This window comes from Emydura macquarii, unplaced genomic scaffold, assembly GCF_026122565.2.
Source record: "Emydura macquarii macquarii isolate MOO-44397 ecotype Brisbane River unplaced genomic scaffold, CSIRO-AGI_Emac_v2 contig_1253, whole genome shotgun sequence".
In the NCBI taxonomy this organism is placed as follows: domain Eukaryota; kingdom Metazoa; phylum Chordata; order Testudines; family Chelidae; genus Emydura; species Emydura macquarii.
Window position 1 is genome coordinate 91,907,243 of NW_027131390.1, and position 19,896 is coordinate 91,927,138.

General features: G+C 38.2%; 1 protein-coding gene across 1 annotated transcript in view; it reads left to right on the top strand.

The window, feature by feature from the left end:
* Positions 1 to 19,896, top strand: part of LRP1B (LDL receptor related protein 1B) — a 1,171,881-nt gene that overhangs the window by 496,069 nt on the left and 655,916 nt on the right. The window contains 3 exon segments of the mRNA XM_067549510.1: positions 6,173 to 6,292; positions 8,175 to 8,303; positions 18,764 to 19,021. Coding sequence (XP_067405611.1) covers positions 6,173 to 6,292; positions 8,175 to 8,303; positions 18,764 to 19,021 — 507 coding nt within the window.

The following is a 19,896-nucleotide window of genomic DNA, read 5'->3' on the forward strand; positions in this document are numbered from 1 at the left end:
GATTTACAGATTGTAGCAGTGCACAGAAGTTAGATCCATAACTTTCTGCAATGAAATGAGCAGTAAACCATGTGGAATAAATAGAGGCTTTTAATTGCAAAGGACTTTTCTGGGTTGAATGTGAATTTGGTGGGAAGCAATCCCATAACAATGCAATTGTACCTTAGGATAATATTTTAACCTTAAGTTAAAGAAATGTGAGCCCCTCTTCAGCTCCTTTTAAAGACAATGTTAAAAGTTCATTTGATTTCAGTGAAAGCACTGAACCCTGAGAGTGAAATCCTGTTACCCACACCAAGTCTGAGGAGCCATGTTCCATGGGAGCTAGGGAGGATAATAGCTATAGTAGCTTCTGCCAGTTATTTATCACTTCTGCTTCCTGGCCTGTAGGTTACATACAGAAAGCCTTCATGTTGTGCTCCAACATGGTATGCAAGTAGTGGCTTTTTCAGCCTCTTTTTCTTGGGTAGCAGAACTGCTTTAGTTCCACTGTATCTGATCTACAGATCTACACTGCATGTAGAAAAACATAGAATTTGCCCTTTAGGATGGAAGAGAAAATAAAAACAGTGTATTGGGTAATTTGGGGGTAATGTATTGAAAATGCCTGACCTACTTTCCTGTAAATTAAATGAGAAGTGAATTCGCTGATTTACTTTGTCGAGTAATGACAGCCAAACAAAGAAGATTAATTACATTATAATCTCTCGTTGCTGGAAATTGTCCATCAGTAATTGCTGAACTTACTGGTCTGCTGAGCTCAGTGACACAGACCACTATTTAGTTTCTGCAAATTAAATTAAAAAGCATAGGCAAAGCAATGACTGGGTTACCAAAATCTGAATTATCTAACCTAAATATCTATAGTATTCGAAACTGCTACACCATTGAAATCTCAAACAGATTTGGGACCCAGAGTATACTGACACTGAATCCACCTGGATGGACTTCAGATCACAGATAATAGATACTGCTATGACTGTCAGTGGTCCCAAAATAAGAGCCAAGGAGCCCTGAGTCTCCATTAATAACTAAATCATTGAACAGCATCATATGGCTCATTTGAGAGGTGATATGGTCATATATCATAAACTAAATGGTGCTAATAATAAAGCAGTGCATGCTGACTTCAGAGCTTTTATGGAAGTCAAAGCATTGCATTTCAGGAAGCTTCTGCCAGGAATGTCGTCACTTTCTTATATAAACACTTGCATGACCCCACTGACAAGAAAGTCATTCACACGGTGCAGTCTACTTCAGTTGTGGTCAGCTAATCAATATAGAAGTGAAGTACATGGCACACTGGAGTGAATGTTTCAGTCATCTGCTTAACATCCCCCCCCCCCCCAAATATTTGGACCCTGAAATAAAAGTGATCCTAGATAATTTACTATTGACAAAATCAACACAGGTGTAAAGAAGCTTAAGAGAAATACTGTGGCAGGAATCTGTGGAATTCCTGTGTCAATGCTAAAAGAAACTCTGAATCAGCTATTCTTTTGTGGCTGCAGATGCTGTTCAATATCATCTTGAGAACAGAGTAGGTCTTGTCTGACTGGCAAAAAGGCATTTTTTACAGCTTTAGAAATGTAAAGGCATCAAATGAGACTTGTAATTATTGAGGCATTTCTCTTCTATCTATCCCAAGGAAAGTTTTATCTTCTCTTGTTGGCCAGAGCTGCTGATATCTTAAGGAGCAAGAGAAAACCACAACAAGCTGACTTAACTCCTGGCCATTCTATAACAAAGCAAATCTTCATAGTGTGCCAGCTTATCAAGAAGGCACAAAAGTCCAAGCACAGGGTCTGCATTTGACTCTGACAGGGAATCACTCTGGCTGATGTTGAAACCTGCGAGTCTCCCTGACAGGATCTGTAGTGCATTCTGTCTCCTATATGATGACTCCTCAAGATGAGTTTTTGAAAATGGGAAAGGAACTGCCTTCTTCTGAATTAGGTTGGACATTTGACAAGGATGTGTTGCTGCACCAGAAGTCTTGAATGGTGTCATAGGCTACAGGCATGACCAGGCACTACGTAAATTAATTTTAGGCATACACCTTGATGATAAGAACCTCACTGACATTGATTTTGTTGACAACATAGTACTACTTGTCAAATCATTGGATGAGCGGGTCATGGGACTTAAAGCCCAGAAAAGCTGAGCAGAAAAAGTTGGCCTGAATATGAATTGGGGCAAAAGTATAACTAATCCATTTAGTGATTTTGAATATGCTGCCGAGCTGTAGCATCCTGTAGGATTGACCACCCATTCGAGATCGTTGGTGATTTCACTTATCTCCAATCTGTTGTCAATATCACAGGCAGGATTGAGAGAGAACTTGAAGCCCATGCTGCAAAAGCATCATCAGTAATGGGGCACCTCATCAGGAATGTTTTTCCCAAACCAAACACCCTGATAAGTAGAGAGATGAAGCTGAGGATATATAACGCTCTGATGGTCAGTATTCTGAATTATGGCACTGAAACATGGCCCCTCGCTGTCAAGATTGAAGGAAGTTGGACAGCATTCAGATGAAGCATCTCCAAATGATCAAAAACATCAAATGTTACAAATTCAAGTTCAGTGAAGAGATTTGTTTTCTAATTAACCTGGTGCCACTCTCTCCAATGGTTGCCCAACACTCTCTAACGTTGTATGGTCATCTGCTCCAAATGCCCATCAACTTCACTGCAAGAATCATATTTGATTTTGACCCAATGACAACAGGACTGAAAAGGCCCTCTGGGAGACCAGAAACATAGTGGCTGGATGGCATCAACAGACACTTTTCCTCATAGACATCCTCCTCCATAATGCTCCAAAAATGGCACAGAACAGAAAATCATGGAGGCACAGAACATGTTCGGTGGCCTCTATGTTGTCCAAGTGATAGTATGACAACTAACCAACCAACCAACCTGTAATTTTTTTCAAAATGAACATTTGTAGTCTGACTGCCTCTAATGCCGACAAAGGTCCCATGAAGAAAGGAAAAAATAAAATAAAATGGGTCATTTGTAGAAAGCTTGATCCCTCTAGAATTTGAATGCTATTGTTTCTATTTTCTATCTTAAAAATGGCTAAAATAAGGAAAATAAAACCCTACAAAGGTGTTTATTTAAATTAACATGCAGTGAACCATAGAGCAAGGAAAGTCAGAGTTAAGCCTGATGAGTTCTGCCTTGACACATACCGAGAATGAACCCAAGACTTCAGTGACTTTGTGCAGGGGATAAATCAGGACAGAATTTGATCCTTCTTGACTAAGGACCTAATCCAAAACCTACTGAAGTCAATGGAAAGACTGCTTTTGATTTCTCTGGATTTTGGATTAGCTTTCATTGTTTTGTGAACGCTACCAAAGTTTCATTCTGCCTGAGAGAACTGCTTTTTGTTTTAGTGTAAAATTTGGAGCAAGAATGAAAAATGTTTGTTTTCGTGGTCTGGTCTGGTTTCACTAACGCTCAAGTTTATTTGCTTGTTTGTTTTCCACACTGCTCTTGTGGCACCTGTTTAAGAATCAGAAATTCAGCATAATTCTGTAAAAACATCTTTGACAATCAAACTTGTAAGGAAATCAAACTTTAAACTTCAAGCTTTAAATCAAACTTGTAAGGAAAATAATTGTAATGATTTTGAATATGATCAGATAACACTCAAGTAGAAATGTGCTTTAAGGAGTGATTTAAAGAAGAGAAATGAGGCATTTAGCAATGGTAAGTAGTAGTCTGTTCCAAGTGCAGAGAGGGTGTCAAGAAGACGACAGTAGGATGGGGAGACTGAGAAAAGTATTAGGACAGACTGAGAGAAACAAGAGGAGGAGCAGAAAGAACGAGAGTGGGGATGTTTGAATAAAAACATTTTCAGCCATTTGGTCAATTCACAACATTTGAATTCTATTTAATGGAAAACGTAAGGGTATTTTCATTAAAAGCTTTATGTGTTCTATAGTGATGATACTAGATGTGGACTCACTCAGGCAGAAAATGATGTGTAGTATGCAAACAAATCATATATAGATTAAGTCACCATGTGTTTTCAGTCACTATCAGCCAGTGGAATTCAACTGCCAATTTATTTTTGCCTTTTTCCAGCAATCTCAGAACTATTCATTTCAAGTCTCTGTACACTTTTAGGGAAACAGTGCAAATAATCCAAATCCAATTTGTAAATTAAATAGCCATCCTCTGGTAATATTAGATATTGTCTATGCAGAATAAGACAAATATTTGAGGAGGAAAAATATATGTTGGAAAGGTTGCTTAATCCATACTTACTTTGCAAATAAATTCAAAATGTAATATTCAAAATTCAGAATTCATTCAGAATGTAATATTATATAAACATACATATAATCTGCCTTGTCTCTAGTTCTCTATCTCAGAGAACAGTTTCATTTCGAGTCATCTTCAGGGAAGGTTTATTGTTTGACGTTCAAATGTGGGCTAGTTATTGGAAAGACATAATACATTCAGGAGCAGATTAGGGACAGGAAACCAACAAAAGAAACTGTAGCCAGAAAAAATGTAATTCTCCAGTTACAAAAGAAATAGGGAAATTACACACAAACTATACAGATTGTAACAAGGAATAGTTTATCAGCACCAAGTTAGTCCATTAATTTTGCATGATTAAAGAGCTATAGGGAATTATTATGAGATTTATGTTTTTGTTTTTTAAATAATAAAACATCTCTCACTAACAGTTGCATTACTATTAATCATAATGTCACGTGCTAGTTATATTCAGTTCTCTTCCAAAATACAACTGTCAGACCCTGATGGAGGGCTTAGCAGCTACAAAATTAAAGTAGAATGCCTGAAGAGAAAAATCAGTCCTCAAACCAAACTGTTGACTCTTTTCTTTAAGACAAATAGTCCCCCCACTGAATGATTGTATGGATAAGGCTCACTTCAGGTAACAATTTGAAAAAATACCACGTGTTAAACCGTAGCCAGATTTCTTTCTCACAGATATACCTAATTGCTTTAAACTGGTCCCCAAACTGAATGTTCTCTGTCCATTTGGAGCTTATTTTACAGTCCCCCTGCAGCATTCAGATAGACTTGAATTGTGGAAAATATCTACAGATTTTGAAAGGATCAAATCCTTTAAACTCCAGTCTTCCAACCTATTTCTTATTTCCCTCCAGGAAGAGAAATAACTTGTCACCATTCATTAAAACACTTTGTGTTAAAAAGCAAAATTTTCTGGATATTCATCCAATTTGGGGTGAGGCTGATTTGAGGTTTTTTGTTTTTGCAACTCTGAGTCCTACAAGAAATAATTAATGCATGTTACTTTCTGCTAGGTTTCAAGCATTTAGTACTATGACTCTTGTTTTGTGCAATACTTAATATTGCTCCAGCAGTAGATTAATATGAGAGAGTTCAGAAGTAATGAAATATATTATATTCACTGTTTATCCAACATTACATGCCCATAGCAAATAAATTATTAAACGAGATTGTATTCTCATTGATTGATGTGAAGGTTATACATGCATCAATAAATCAAAACAAGCCCTCAAAAGATAGAAAATCAATTGACATGACAGATAGGAAAACCCATGGATGATGAAACCTCTCTCCATACATCTGTCTGTTTTTGAAAAAATAATTTAATATAACAGAAGTATTTTTTTCAAAATATTACTTTGACTGAACAGGACTAAAGTGCAAAAAACGGAGGCCTGGATAGAAGGAAAGTACACCTAGATAATAATAAAGCTTTATAGTAGCTTTGGATAGAATATAGAATAAGAATTTTATTATTGTGCTGAAAATGCAAGGCTTTTCATAATGTACTTAGTATCATAAATACATTCCCAACAGCAGCATTTAGTGCAAATGGCGTTTTTTTCCTCTTCTTACAAGTTGTGGTCTAGGAATAATTCAGGGGTGCCCAAACTTACTGACCCCGAGACCCCCGGTACACCCTTGGCAGAATCCTCTAGCCCTATCATCCTGCTGCAGGGCAGAATCTCTGAGCCCATCACCCCAGTCTGATAGGCGGGGAGTGGCAGGGGGGCATAGGATGCTCCATGAGTCACACTTAGCTATAAAAAAGTCATGTGAGGCTCACGAGCCACAGTTTGGCTATCCCTGGAATAATTAAAACTAAGGTTTATCCTCCAGTAAAATTTTGTTCTTAACATTTTTTTCCACAGAATTATTACCCAAATGCCAACAGATGAATTGCCAGTATAAATGTGGTATTTCAAGGAATGGTACCAGCTGTTACTGTGAGGATGGATATGAAGTAGACTATGATGGAAGAAGCTGCAAAGGTAATGAGAAAAGGTGGTTTCATTTTCTCTAAGATTAATGCCCCAGTCTTTCAAGAAGCTCCATGCAGGTGAGCAATGGCATTTTTGTAGAGCTTCATGCAAGATCTGAGCCAAAATCTGGTTTCAGAATGGTTAAAACAGATGATTACATTGTATTTACACAAAATATGGCATGTAAGGTAATCAGATACTGTACTAGTGCTTTGAACAATGCAAGGGATCTTAATGAGTTCCCACATTCGCTACTGTTGTTTGGCTGGAGTGACATTTGTATTTAACATTATATCTCCACAATGAAAGTATCATCTTTTAGAATTGACAGTAAGTTGTGAAGCACAGCAAAATTTACAGCAAGACCCAAAGGTCCATCTCTGGTATTTACAGCAGAGACAGATGTGTCTCTATGGGTGGAAGCTGTTGGCCATCCAGGCCAACTATTGTATATGGCAGTCAGGATCTTGAGAATGACATCAGGGATAGGACTACCTGCCTGTTCCCTCCCCTCCCTCAGGTCTCTTACTGTTTACTCATAGTCAGCCAATGAAACAGAATGAGCTTTGTGCATCAGGAAGTGAAGATGGACCATCGTTCCAAAGGACCACTTGTAATAATCTCATAGCAATCTAATGCGAGTCATGGCTCCACCAGCACTCCAATCCAGAAGAATGACAGTCAGGACAACCCTGCTGACCCTTTCTGCCATCCTGTGCCTACAATCGGAGGAGAAAGAGTATTAAAATCTGTCAAGGGCTGCTCAGATAGCTCATCTGTATGAAGTGCCTCCTTTCTAAGCAGCTCTGAGCCTCCCTCTGAAGCTTTGTGGGTATGACACCCCTTAAGACCATGTACACCTGGATCAGAATTTGATCCATGAAAAAAAACCCTCTATCATATAGCTTAGTTTTTCACTTGCCTTTTAATAGGTTTCTTGCCAGTGAAGTTTAGATTGAAATTGATATACCTTTTCTATTTCAGCAATATATGAATTTCTATTCCCAACAATTTCTTTCTCTTCAAAAATAGATAGGGTTTTCCTATCACTTTATTAATGTACTCGCTGGCTATCATTCCTCCTCCCCCCTTTAACAGAATTATGCCAGCTTCTGCATAAATGTAATTTCTTATATGTATGTCTTCTGATTTCTGGGTTTATGTTTTGAAATATTTGAAAAAAAAATCAGATAAAATAATTTCAGTAGCAAGTTGTGTTTTTTAAAGAATTTTTCTTTAAAATGACTTTTGACTAGATCCTCAGCTAGTGTAAATTGGCATATCTGGGGTATCTTCAATAGATCTATACTGATTTACATTAGCTGAGAAGCAGAACCCTTATTTTTATTTCTAGTCTTTAACGTTTGAGGGGTTTGCAGTTTTTCATATCGTGGTTGACAGTTATAGGTAGAAGCTGATGATTCCTCTAAACATCTAAAGCCATTTAAAATAGCTTTCTAACAGGAATGAGTTGACATGCTTATTTGGTTATTTCTACTTTTAAATTCATTCATAGTCAATGGCGATTTAAGCACTTACATACAGTACAGGTGGAAGTGGTCTCGGGTGGCAGCAAACCCAAGTGTTTCCCTAATTGTTATGTTGCTCATTCATCATTTGAAAGCCTTTACATTTCAGGCTGGATAGCAGCTCGCCTTCCAATTTTAACTACTGGCCTTCTGTTTGGTCACTGGCATATTTTCATCAGCAGACAGCTCAGATAAGATTGTGTCTGAAAACAATGAGAAAAAATAAAAGGGTCAATCTGTAGAGGGTTTACCCTTACTTTTAAAACGTTGTTCAGGGGTTGAATTTCACTTCCCTCTCTTCCCCAAATTTTTACTCTTAAGTGAGGACTCTTACTTACATATTATTTCAATGTACCCTTTAGATTTAGATGAATGTAATGTGTATGGGACCTGTAGCCAAACCTGTATAAATACAGATGGATCATACACATGTAGCTGTGTGGAGGGTTACATACTTCAGCCTGACAACAAATCTTGCAAGGCCAAAAATGGTAAGTTGAAATTTTTTGTACATTGATTTCTTTAAGTCCTTTGGGTCTGTCTTTCTCCCTGGTAAATAAGATAGATATTTATGTACATAGTAGAGATGCATTTTCCTTTCATTTAATACAATGATCCATTGTTAGAATTCTAGAAAAACTTTTTCAGTTATCATGAATTATTATAAAACACTTTTGAGGGATACCTTTCTGAAGGGGTAGATAAAGTTATGCGAGTTACTTTATTCAGTCAAGATTAGTGAAGCTGCCAATTCCGTCTTTCATCTCAACACACACTATTTCCACATACATTCCCCCCAACACACACAGACAACCTGGGTGTCAGGGGAAATTGTCATGAGGTAATTATATCCTTGGGATATTAGAGACATGAGACTCTGCCTTGCTCCGTGCAACATCCCACGGAGTTGATTTCAAGATATGCATAGTCACAGTATGCCTTATTGGTTAATCAATACATATTTTCATTACCACTAATAAATTAAGCGTTTACGGGAATTAGTGAATTCTGTTTAATGAAGATGAATTGAACAAAGTATTTCCCTAGTCAGTGTATTCATTCAGCAACCTATTCTTATTTTCTCCTACAATCTGTTCAACATACATAATGACCAAAGCGTATTACAAAGGTATATTTTTATGTCAATATGTGGAAATGCGAAGGAAACAAATGTGTATTTTTCTATGTCAGTTGGCAGACTTGTGTCAGGTACACTGTTTTTGAAGATAAAACTATGAAAGATTATAGCAAAGAAATTGCATACTTGTGTTCTTATATGAGCACCACTGAGAGTTATGATTTAAAATATTGATAAGCTCAAAAAGTAAGACTTGAAACTTAAGTTTTGTATTGATCCACCTAGCATGGTTATAGATTTAAAAAAATAGGAATCTGATACAAGCAACTTCCTACAGAGAAAAACAGTTTTAATATTCTTTTCAACCCTCTCCAGAAAAAAAAAAAAGGTGTTTCAGTGGAACATAACGGGAGTTATATCTGATACAGTAAAACAGTATAGGACTAGGGAAAGTAGATGGCTCCATGACTGGTAATGAGATGAGTCTTTGACCTCTAGCTCACAAGTGTAAATACAGCCCAGTATGTAATGATTGACTATGGTTACCAACTGTCAGTATTTCAGTGTCTCATGTGAAATAAGCTGGAGGTCTCAAACCATTTTCTCAAAGAGAAATGCTCCTCTCTCTCATATCACAGTTTACAGCAATTTTTACCCTTACTGGCAGACTCAGCAAGGAACATAGAGACCTGTATAAGATAGTTCAAGTTAAGGTTGAGATAATATGAGGAAATGCATGCTGCTGCTGACCTTTGAATAAGTGGACTTCCTTAGGAGTTCCCAAACACTTTCATTGTGTAGGCCACATCTAAATAGAGAGAAATTGTCTCATGGATCACATGTTTTCCTGTTTGCAATTGCATGAACCACCAACTCTCAGACTGATTATATAACATCTATTTGGCAATTGAAGCAATTGTTTACATTGGAAAGTAAAATTAGGAAATTATTTGATGTATTTTTAGTTTATTTTAATAGAGTTTAGCAGGTGGAACAAGGAGAGTTGGTCATTATTTATTATTAGTCATATTTATTACAGTTGCACATAAGGGCCAACTGAGAATGGGGCCTGATTGTGTTAGGTACTAGACAAATACAAAATAGTAGACAATTTCTGCCCTGAAGCATTTACAGCTAAATAAACCAGACAGACTCACAGTGAGGGATAACACACAAGCAGAAAGAACCATGTGATGGACGCAAATAGCATGTTAGCTTCGCAATATTTTGTCAGGGAGATTACTTAGGAAGGAACAAGCTGTAGGGAAGTGGGGTAAGGAAGACAGGTGCTGGGTGAAGTCAAGATGGAGAGAATGTGATGGAGGGGGAGGGTTGGAGCAAACAGCCAATTAGCATAGGGGAGAGAAAGTCCTGTCAAAAATGTTTTTAAAAAAAATCTGTTAATGTTTAGAGGTCCCTGCTTTGGCCACTTCTGCTCCTGTGGGCTGGATTGTCTGACTGGTTCCTGTTTGTAGCTTTCTCTAAGGCCACAAGATAGGGGAGAAATGGAAGGGATGGGAAGCGGTACCTGTGTCTTAGTGCCTCCAGAGTGTGGGAGCTATGTGCTCAATTAGCTATCTGTGGTAAAGTGCTCTGTGGATCACAACGTGGGAACCTCAGAGACACAGACGAATTCAGTCTCCAGTGCCCAAATCTGTCACCTTTCACAAATCTTGACTTTAAACAGGACTGCAAAACAGGAATACAATAAAAATAGTGGGCTGGATTCTGATTCACCGATATCTGCTTTGTAACTCCATTTGATTAATGTAGGAGCTCCTGATTTGGTATAAATGAGTGCAGAATTTGACCCATAATCTTTGTGGCAGGAATTTATTAAGGGAGAAATCTGCCACTGCCTCTACAGTCATGCTATTCTGCTGCCCAAAAGGTTGGCCGAGAAGTAGGATTCCCAGAACTACTCTAATATCTGCAGTCACCATGAAATCTGAGGCTCAGTTTTGCAAAGATCAGTTCCCAGAGATGCAAGGAGCAGGTAGAGCTGACAATGGGTCCTGCCATTTGAGTAAAGCCACTGCTTCTTGGACACACTGTTTTTCCAGTCCTTTTACCAACAGCTTCTTTTTATGAATAAAGATCTAGTTAATGACATACTCAGGTATGGAAAATGAGATGAGATGTAGTTTTTTTTTAACAGAGTTCTAGGTCTTTTTTTTTTTTTTTGGCCAGGTTTTCAGGCTATGTTGGAAAGTCTGAATTTGATTAAAACACAATTTTTTTTAAAAAAAGGGGAGTTAGAAAGTTTTAGTTCAGGAAAAAGGTGATTTTTCTTGCAGAAGCTCATACAAGCTTTTATATCTCAATTATACTTGATCTAGAAAGAAATGGTGTGTAATGAGAGGAAGATATTTCTACTTTGATCAAAAGTGGCCTGCCCTGCTCAGTCTTTACAACAAGCATGTATTTCTATTATTTTAGAAAATGTTCAGCACTACTAAATGGAGTTCAAAGCACAATGCTCTCATGAAAGCTCAGAGAATTAAAATTCCAGGGCTTTAGCATATACATCACCTCTTTTTAGGTTTATTATGAATAAAAGATTTTTTAAAATATATGTGGTCCTGTTTCATGCCGTGCTACTTATGGTATCTTTCTGAGTTCCACTCTGATAATCATAACAACATTTGCTAATGAGGACAAAGTGCTTATACTTTACTACCATAGGTTCCCACTGTTGAAGTACCCATTAACAAGTGTTCTTCATGCAAGGCAGTGAACAGTTGCTTGTAAACTTTCCACTCTATTTTCTCCTCTTTCTCAATGGAAATCACTACAAGGTAGCACCTTTCTTGACATCTCTAAAGATTTTCTTCTGAAATAGAGTTGCAAATGATAGTGACTGGGGGAAGGAGAGGCGGAAGGGTGTTGTGATGCTGCTTATTAGTCTGTAGTTCAAGCAAAGATCAGGTGGGAAAAGAATACAAGTGTTTCATCTTCTTCACCAGTGCATCTTAACCACAATCTAAAGGAAGACTAACTTTTATTTGGACAGGTGTGATATAATTATAGACATTTTTGTAGGTTAGAGATGTGCCAATTTCTTCTCTTTTTAAAAAGCACCATAAAGAGTAACAAATGTGACACTCTATTTTTGTTATCTGGACAAATGCTATCAACTCATCCTAATTGTATCCTCATTTTAGCAACTTTTTTTCCCCCCTCTCAGTTCCAGTGAAGTGGAAAGATATTGAATTTAATATGTTATAATTGAAAACTACCGAAAATGTTGTTCAACTTCTTCTGTGTTTTTAACTATCTGTTAAAATATCTTAATATGTTGTTATTATTTTTGTGTGTACATGGCTAATAAAAAAATCAGGTCATTTAAATTAAATATTTATGCATTCTTAAAAAACACTGACGCCTGAACCTGTTGGTATCTATATATAGTTGGAACTAATGGGTAACTATCCTACTGTGAAAAACATGATTCAGTGAAATGTTACTGTGTAGAATATAATTTGAAGTTCAACAGCAGCTGTTTTTCCAATCTCTGGACACATGCAGCAATATATATGCATCCCTAATGCAATATATATGCACGCTTAACAGTGTCATGGAACACTGAAATGATATTGTCTGGAGGCCAGAGTTGTCTTGATTATAATTATTACTCACAAGTTTATAAACCACTTGACAGCAAGTGTAGAATCAACATATCTTTTCAGATTTCCTTTATATCTTAGAGAATTAATGGAAAATGGTAATCTTTCTATAGGTGTTTTGAACCATCCTATATAAGTTAATGGAGTATTACATTCCTGCTATATAATTTGCTGCAATGGTTCTAAATATCTGTAGTAATTTTCTATCATAGTCTTCCACATGTAAACTAACATGTTCTCTTTATAACTGCAGACAGCGCCAAGATCTCTGCTGCTCTTCAGATGATTTGCATCTGCAGCATAGTGAAAACTGATCAGTATTGTTAATTTTCACTGTTATTGTTCAGAAACTGTGTGCAGGAGTGAAACTGACAACAAAGTCATTTTTCACTCTGCTCGGAAAACCATGAGCAAGAGCAGAAATCGTCAATAGCATGGTTCAATGAGAAGGAGAAGCCAAGGAATAGAGGTAGAATGACAGAGACACTGTCTGCTTGTATTGTACAGAAAGCTGAGGGAAAGATAGGGCAGCAGAACGACACATACACTTATCACAGCAATCAGGCAGCTGTAGGTGAGTGCGTATGCGTGTGTGTCTCTCCATGGGGGGTGTTGGACAGATGTGGGAATGCGATTCATCAGTTTAACAGATGGAATATTTGTTTGGATCCACAAGGGGCAGATAGCTGTGGGATAAACACCTGTGTACTCTGTTGCCTAGTGGCCAGCCAGAGAGATGAAAGTCGATTGGCTCTTGCTTCCCACTATCTTTTTTTTTAAACCGTGAGCCAGGGTTTCTCGTGCCTCTTGCCCCATTTTAGCTGAATCCATCCTCCCTCCTCATAATTATATAGTATGGAAACTGTTTTCAGGTTGCTTGTTCAGGATGTCAGGAAGGATTTTTTTTTCATGGGTGCCAAATTGGCTGGGGATTAGTGCGTTATTTCACTTTTCTTATATTATAACGAAGACACAGTATTAAGAATTTAATGTTAGTAATTGTATGAAGGTTGATTTGTTGCAACTTGCAGCTGCTGACCAGTGTGGATAAAAGGCAAAAGTGCCAGCAGTCAGAAAAAAAGAGACATGGGATTTTGCTGATGGAATCCAGGTTGATGGGAAAAGGGAGAATTGAAGTCTTTGCAGACCAGGGTTCTTCTTTGGTACCTTCCGTCTCCTTCGGATGGGAGGAAGTGAAAGGATTGAGCAGAGCACCTTGGGTAGGCAGTAGAAACTGTATCCTGAGTTATGAGTTATATGATAAAAGCCCTATATGATATATGATATATATTTATGAGTTATCTGATAGAAGCCCTTTAAACCATGCACTGGACCCACTTAAATATCTGGTAGAGGGAGATAGCAGATAGTGCCCCTTTCCAATGTTACGTTTTGATAAAGTTGCAACCTGCCACTGAAAATCCATCCCTAGGCCTGTCCTTGTTCACTTGTGCGTTCAGATCAGTGATTCTTCTCTCTGTCAGCACCTAGATGAGTTTATGGGGAACGGGAAGAAGAAGGATTCAAATTTATCAGATAATTACTAGCTAATAACGGATACAGAAAAATTGGAGCTCCCTATTCTTTCTGTGATTGCTTGGACAACTAAAGAATTAGAGCAGGGTGTTGGCTGGTAAAAAGTACTTCTTTTCTGAGTAGGACCATTGGTAACTAGGGTATGACAGACAACCGTGACCCATTCCATGATGACTTCATTGATGGGAAGTGTCATCTTACTGGGCCCTGTGCTCTGTAGACTATACAAAGGCTTATGAGGTGTGTCATGCACCTCCTCTAGTTGGATCTGGAGAGTATCAGCTATCTTCCTTAGCAGCTCTTGAAATTAGCTGTAGTCATCAGGTGGGGAAGAATGGGGGAAAATTGGAGCTGCAGATTCTAGGGACAGCTCCATGGTCTGAATCTCATTGCCCTCTCCTTTTGCAGCAGCTGGGAGGGAAGAGAGCTTCTCACCTGGCACTTGCCCATAGACAGGGAGGCTCCCAATCTTTTTCTGTTAGTCTTTGTGTAGCAGATTTAATCCTTTTGCTATGAGTTGTCTGTTAAAATGTGGATTGCGTGAGTAGGTTAATTGATGAAATTGGGTGGGAGAGAGAAGAAGAGGCTAATAGATAAGTTAGAAAAAAAAAGTAGAGAAATGGATGTTCTTTGAGTTATGGTCCTTATGTGTATTCACTGTGGGGTGTGCATATACTCCATGCACCTGATACCAGAAGAAATTGTTAGCAGTGTCCCTTTGTCTATACCTGCGCCTTTTTCCTCCTTGTGCTCTGAACTGAGAATTTAAGAAGTGGTGTAGATTGACCGTCTCTCCAGTTCCTTTCTACCGCTCATGGTCTGAGACAAAACCTCCTCAGTCCCCACAGCTTATGTTTGCTTTGTCCATGTTGACCTGGTAATATTTGTAAATCGTTAGATATCTTAGATATTTTTTATAGTTGTATGTAGTTTAGGTCAGATATTAGGGACTGGAGAACCATGAATGGGAGCTTCACAATTTGATGATACAAATCATTTTTTGACAAAGGAGCTCCCCCTCTTGGTACCTCTTCATGTCTCAGGAAAACAGGAAATTCCCAATCTACTGTTCCAGGACAGTTCAAGATCAGGAGAGATGCATTTCTCACTCTATGGTCGGAACAGCTGACTTATGCCTTACTATCCTTTTTGCTCTTACCTCAGATCCTGAAAAAAACCAAGCAAGACAGAGCATTGGCTATCCTGATTGCGCCCAGATGGCTCTGTCAATTCTGGCTGTGTAGCATTTTTCTGACATCACCATGACCACACATGTGGATATAGCCTTTCTTCAACGTATTGACACAAGGCAAAGGCAAGATCAGGCATCCAAACCAAGCTTTCCTCCACCTAGCATCTGGATAGGCATTGAACTTAAAAAAAAGACATGTTCACAGGTGGTAAAATCAGTCCGTAATAATATCAGGAAAGAGTCCACAAGAAAGTGCTACATGGCAAAATTGAAAAGATTTTCTATCTGGTGTCAGTGTCTCCCAATAATGCCCCAAAATTCTAATGTCTGTCATTTTGGAATAAAAATTCTTTCCTTAAAGACCTCAGGTGTGTCCTTAGCTCCTCTGTGTGCACCTTGCTGCTATCAATTGGGGACCTACATAGGCATCTACTGTATTTCTGCAAATGTACTTTCATCTGGAAATATTGCACTTGACAGTAATCTGTAAATTTTTCTTTGGCATGGTTCACCTATTGTCACCCTGGCTGGTATAAATAGGTGTGAATAGTTCTTGAATTGTCTATTATAGCTCCAGGGCAAACATCCAATCCTTGATACTGTGTGCCAAAAGATGGGGAAAGGAATGGAGTGGTAGCAACCAAGCAAAGAGTCTAGGGGGCATTCTGCTAGCATAAAACAGGAGTAATTCTTTCTCTGATTTGCTCTCTCTCACATGATGCATCTTTAAGTATTTATTCAAAGTGTGTAGCTTCAACAGGAGAGAGACTCATTAGACTATGTTTATAGCCCAGTGGTTAGGGTATTCTGGTGCAAGAAACCTGTTCTAATCCATTCTCCCCATCAGGCAGATGGGGGAATTGAAAATGGGTCTCACACATCCCAGATGAGTCCTCGAACCAGTGGGCTAAAGGTTGTAAGGTTGTCATTATCTCCTCCTACCAGATTTTGATTCGGGCCTGATACTGCAAAAATGTAGGCATTGAGTGAGTTTAGGCAGCAGCTGATCAGGAATTTTGTGGATCACATTGCTGCCTAAAACTGGGATTTAGGCAGTTTAAGTACTTTTTGTGAATCCGAGCCTTATCTTTTGCTGCTGCTTCAAGAAGGAGCAGAATGCACTTTCCACTTTTCCAAGTCCACAGTGCAGTCAATATCTTATATGTAATGTGCATAGTAACCTGGCTATTCATCTCAGATTAGCAAATCTGGGCCACATTCTGTAGCATGCTAGGGCATGTTAGCCTCCTCATTTTGAAGGCAGCACTAATTCAGAATCCTATTCTGCTTTGTTCAGGGGCTTTGGCAAAGGGAAGAGACTTTTGTCAGATTTTTCTCAATACTGATTCTAATAGCCTTTCGTTCCCTTGCAATGACTTATGCCAAATACACAGCTTCATACTGAACACGGATATTGTATATATCAGTGGTCCCCAACCCGTGGCCCTCCCCTCCCGCTGGCTGAGAAGGGAGCCACTGCCTAAGGACCCAGGCAGAGCGCTGCCACGGGTCTATAAGATTGCTACAGGCTCCTTGCTGCATCCCAGGGGGATGGGAGATCTGCACTCTTCTCCCCCTAGCTATAGCAGGGAGCATGACAAAGTGCTCCACCTGGGTCCCTGAGTACTGGGGTCCCTGCTGGAGCCAGAGGAGAGGGGAGCACTGATCTCCCGTCCCTCCGGCTGCAGAAGGGAGCCATTGCCCAGGGACCCAGGTGGAGTGCACAGGGCTACAGGACGTGTGCAGTTTCCCTGCTGCAGCCACGGGGACGGGAGATCAGCGAGGAGATTATCCTTCTGTCTGGCTGCAGTGGTGGTGGGGGAGAAGGTGCTGCTGGCAGAGACTGGTGGCTCTTCAGGGTTGTAAAAATGATATCTGTGGGCCTCAAGCCAAAAAGGTTGGGAACCAATGGTATATACTAATACTAGTGAAGATTCAGAGATCAGATAAAGATACATCTAGAAAAATTAGCTTCCTTGTTCCTTTCATTGGCACCCATAATAATGCTAAAAAGTTTTGTCTCAATGAATATTGTTAATTTCTGTGGCGTAGAGAGTTTGTCAATCTTTTAGTGTGTGATACTGGGTCTTGAATGGGGTACTCAACCCACCCCATTTATCTGATTCAGGAGCAGCGTTGAATGAATGAAGATACCTATCTAAGAATCACTGTAATATAGCATCTTATATTTTAAGTATTCACCTTTCATTAACTTAATGTTGTTGTAAATGATTAGCAGGACTTTTATTCAATTAAAGTGAATCAAGCAATGATGACAAGTGGCACATTTTTTATTCAAATTTTATTTTCTGAGTCTCTTTCTGAGTTGCCATCCTCCAACACCAGCTTCTTTAATCTGACCCTGCATATGTTTTTTGGAGGAAACTTCAAATCTTCCATTCCAATGACAGTCAAACACATCCCTAGCAACCTCTATCAACCTGAGAAAATGAAAAACTCATTTAAGGACACCATCAGTGTAGGAGAACTGTAATTTAAATGGGAAAATTAATACAGTTTATTTTACTGGAGGTTCTTCTGGGATGCACACTAGGAGGCATTAGTATTTAGAATAAAATGGTCCTTTAATGTGTGTTCCTTATAAAATATCCAGTAACATAAAATTGCATTACTTCCCATAACTCCCTGCACTGTTCTACTACTGCTTGCAGGGATACTGTTATATCACTTCCATAGACACTTTTCACTAAGAAGTTAGCATTCCAGACTATGTTCCCTCAAGGCCCTGCAGAATCCTGATCCAGAAGGCAGTGGAAGATTGTCCATCCATTTCCACTAATAATGTTGGCTACGTACTACTGGTAAAATATCTTATCAGTTCACTTTAGCTGGTTATTCATACTGTTCTTCTTAGTCTACAGTTCTCAGAAAGCATCTATGTACTGGGAAGAAATAATTCGCTTAATTTGTATTTCTTTCTTTTTTGAGTTATATATAAGGGATTTCATTGAAGATACTTTGAGGCAAATTTTGACTCTAATTCATTTTCATCTTCTTTATTATTATTTGTTTGTTTATTTTTTTATTTTTATTTCTGTAGTGCCTAGGAGCCCTAGTCATGGATTAGTGGAAGTAATCTTCTCCAAACTCAGTGAAAGGAAATGGAATTTATACTTTGGATTTTATGTACAATGAGGACACAATTTGTTGGATTGAACTGAGAGAATCCTGTAGCCAACTGAAATGTATCAAGATATCAAAAATTGGGAGATTAACAGATGAATGGATAATAAACATTCTTTCTGGTTTTTGTTCTGTGTTTGTATAGGCACTATAAAAACACAAAACAAAAACAGAGTGAATGTTAAGAAATATATAGATTAAATATTACTGAATGGTAAACTCAATTACTGTGGTGTATTCTTAGCAAAAAAAAATCGGTGTGTTGTCTTTAAATATTAAAATATACAGCTACGGTAACATAAATGCATATGTGTTTTGGAAAGATAGTAATAGAATGATCTGTCCACTAAACTTTTTACTCAATTTTTTTTTTAGAGCCCAGTGATAGACCTCCAGTTCTTCTGATTGCAAACTCTGAAACAATAGAAGTATTATACCTTAATGGAAGTAAAGTTTCTACTCCAAACTCAGTGAAAGGAAATGGAATTTATACTTTGGATTTTATATACAACGAGGACACAATTTGTTGGATTGAATCGAGAGAATCTTCAAGTCAGCTGAAATGTATCAAGATATCAAAAACTGGGAGATTAACAGATGAATGGATAATAAACATTGCTCAGTATCTTCACAGTAAGTATTTTAGTTTTGTTAGATAGATTCCTTTAGCAGAACTATATAAAATGCCTGTCTTTCTAGCAAACTTTGCTTAAAGACTTAAAAACAGTTATTTTGGTTGCTGATATTTCAATATAGTGTGCTGCTCTGCTTATGCATTAAACATTGAAAGCCACAGAGACATTTTGCTGCTTTGTTGCTGTTTCCCTCTCTTAACACATAGACACAGAGGCTTGAAAAAAAGCTGTGAGTTTTCACACGGTCTAAGTGCACTGTGTGATATGTATATTACCAAAAAAAAAGCCAGCACAAAGGAAGAGGAAACTTGAAAATGCCTTTTTTTCTTAAATGTGTTGATAGATAAAACTTGTTGAAAATGATTGTTTACGCCATGTAAATGATAAGATGCTAATTAACAACATATACATAAAATTGTCACATTTACTGTAGATTAGCAGAGCTTCATTATTTTCACACACTTGTAATATTTCCTAATTTACTGGAAATTTCTCAGATTTAGAGCCAACCTCATGGTGAGTTATCCCTCAGCACAGTTTAACTAGAATAGAAAGATTGCTCATTGCTGAACTTTAGAATGCCTCTGAATTGGAATGGCCATCGTTTTGGCCTCTTTTTCTGAAAACCTATCAGTCCTCTCTTAACTAGAGATGGACCTGAGCCAGACAGTTTTGATCTGGTTGTTAAACCCCCTTACCATCAAGACTGGGAATGTTTGGACCAAGAGTTTGATTGGAACCATTATGGAGATGGGGCCAGCTGCAAAATCTGGATACAGGTCCTTATGATGAATTTCTGAATTTAGGCCAACTGTTCTTTAGAGATTTAACAACTGCTATTCAGATCACCAGGAAAAATATCCTTTACAGTGT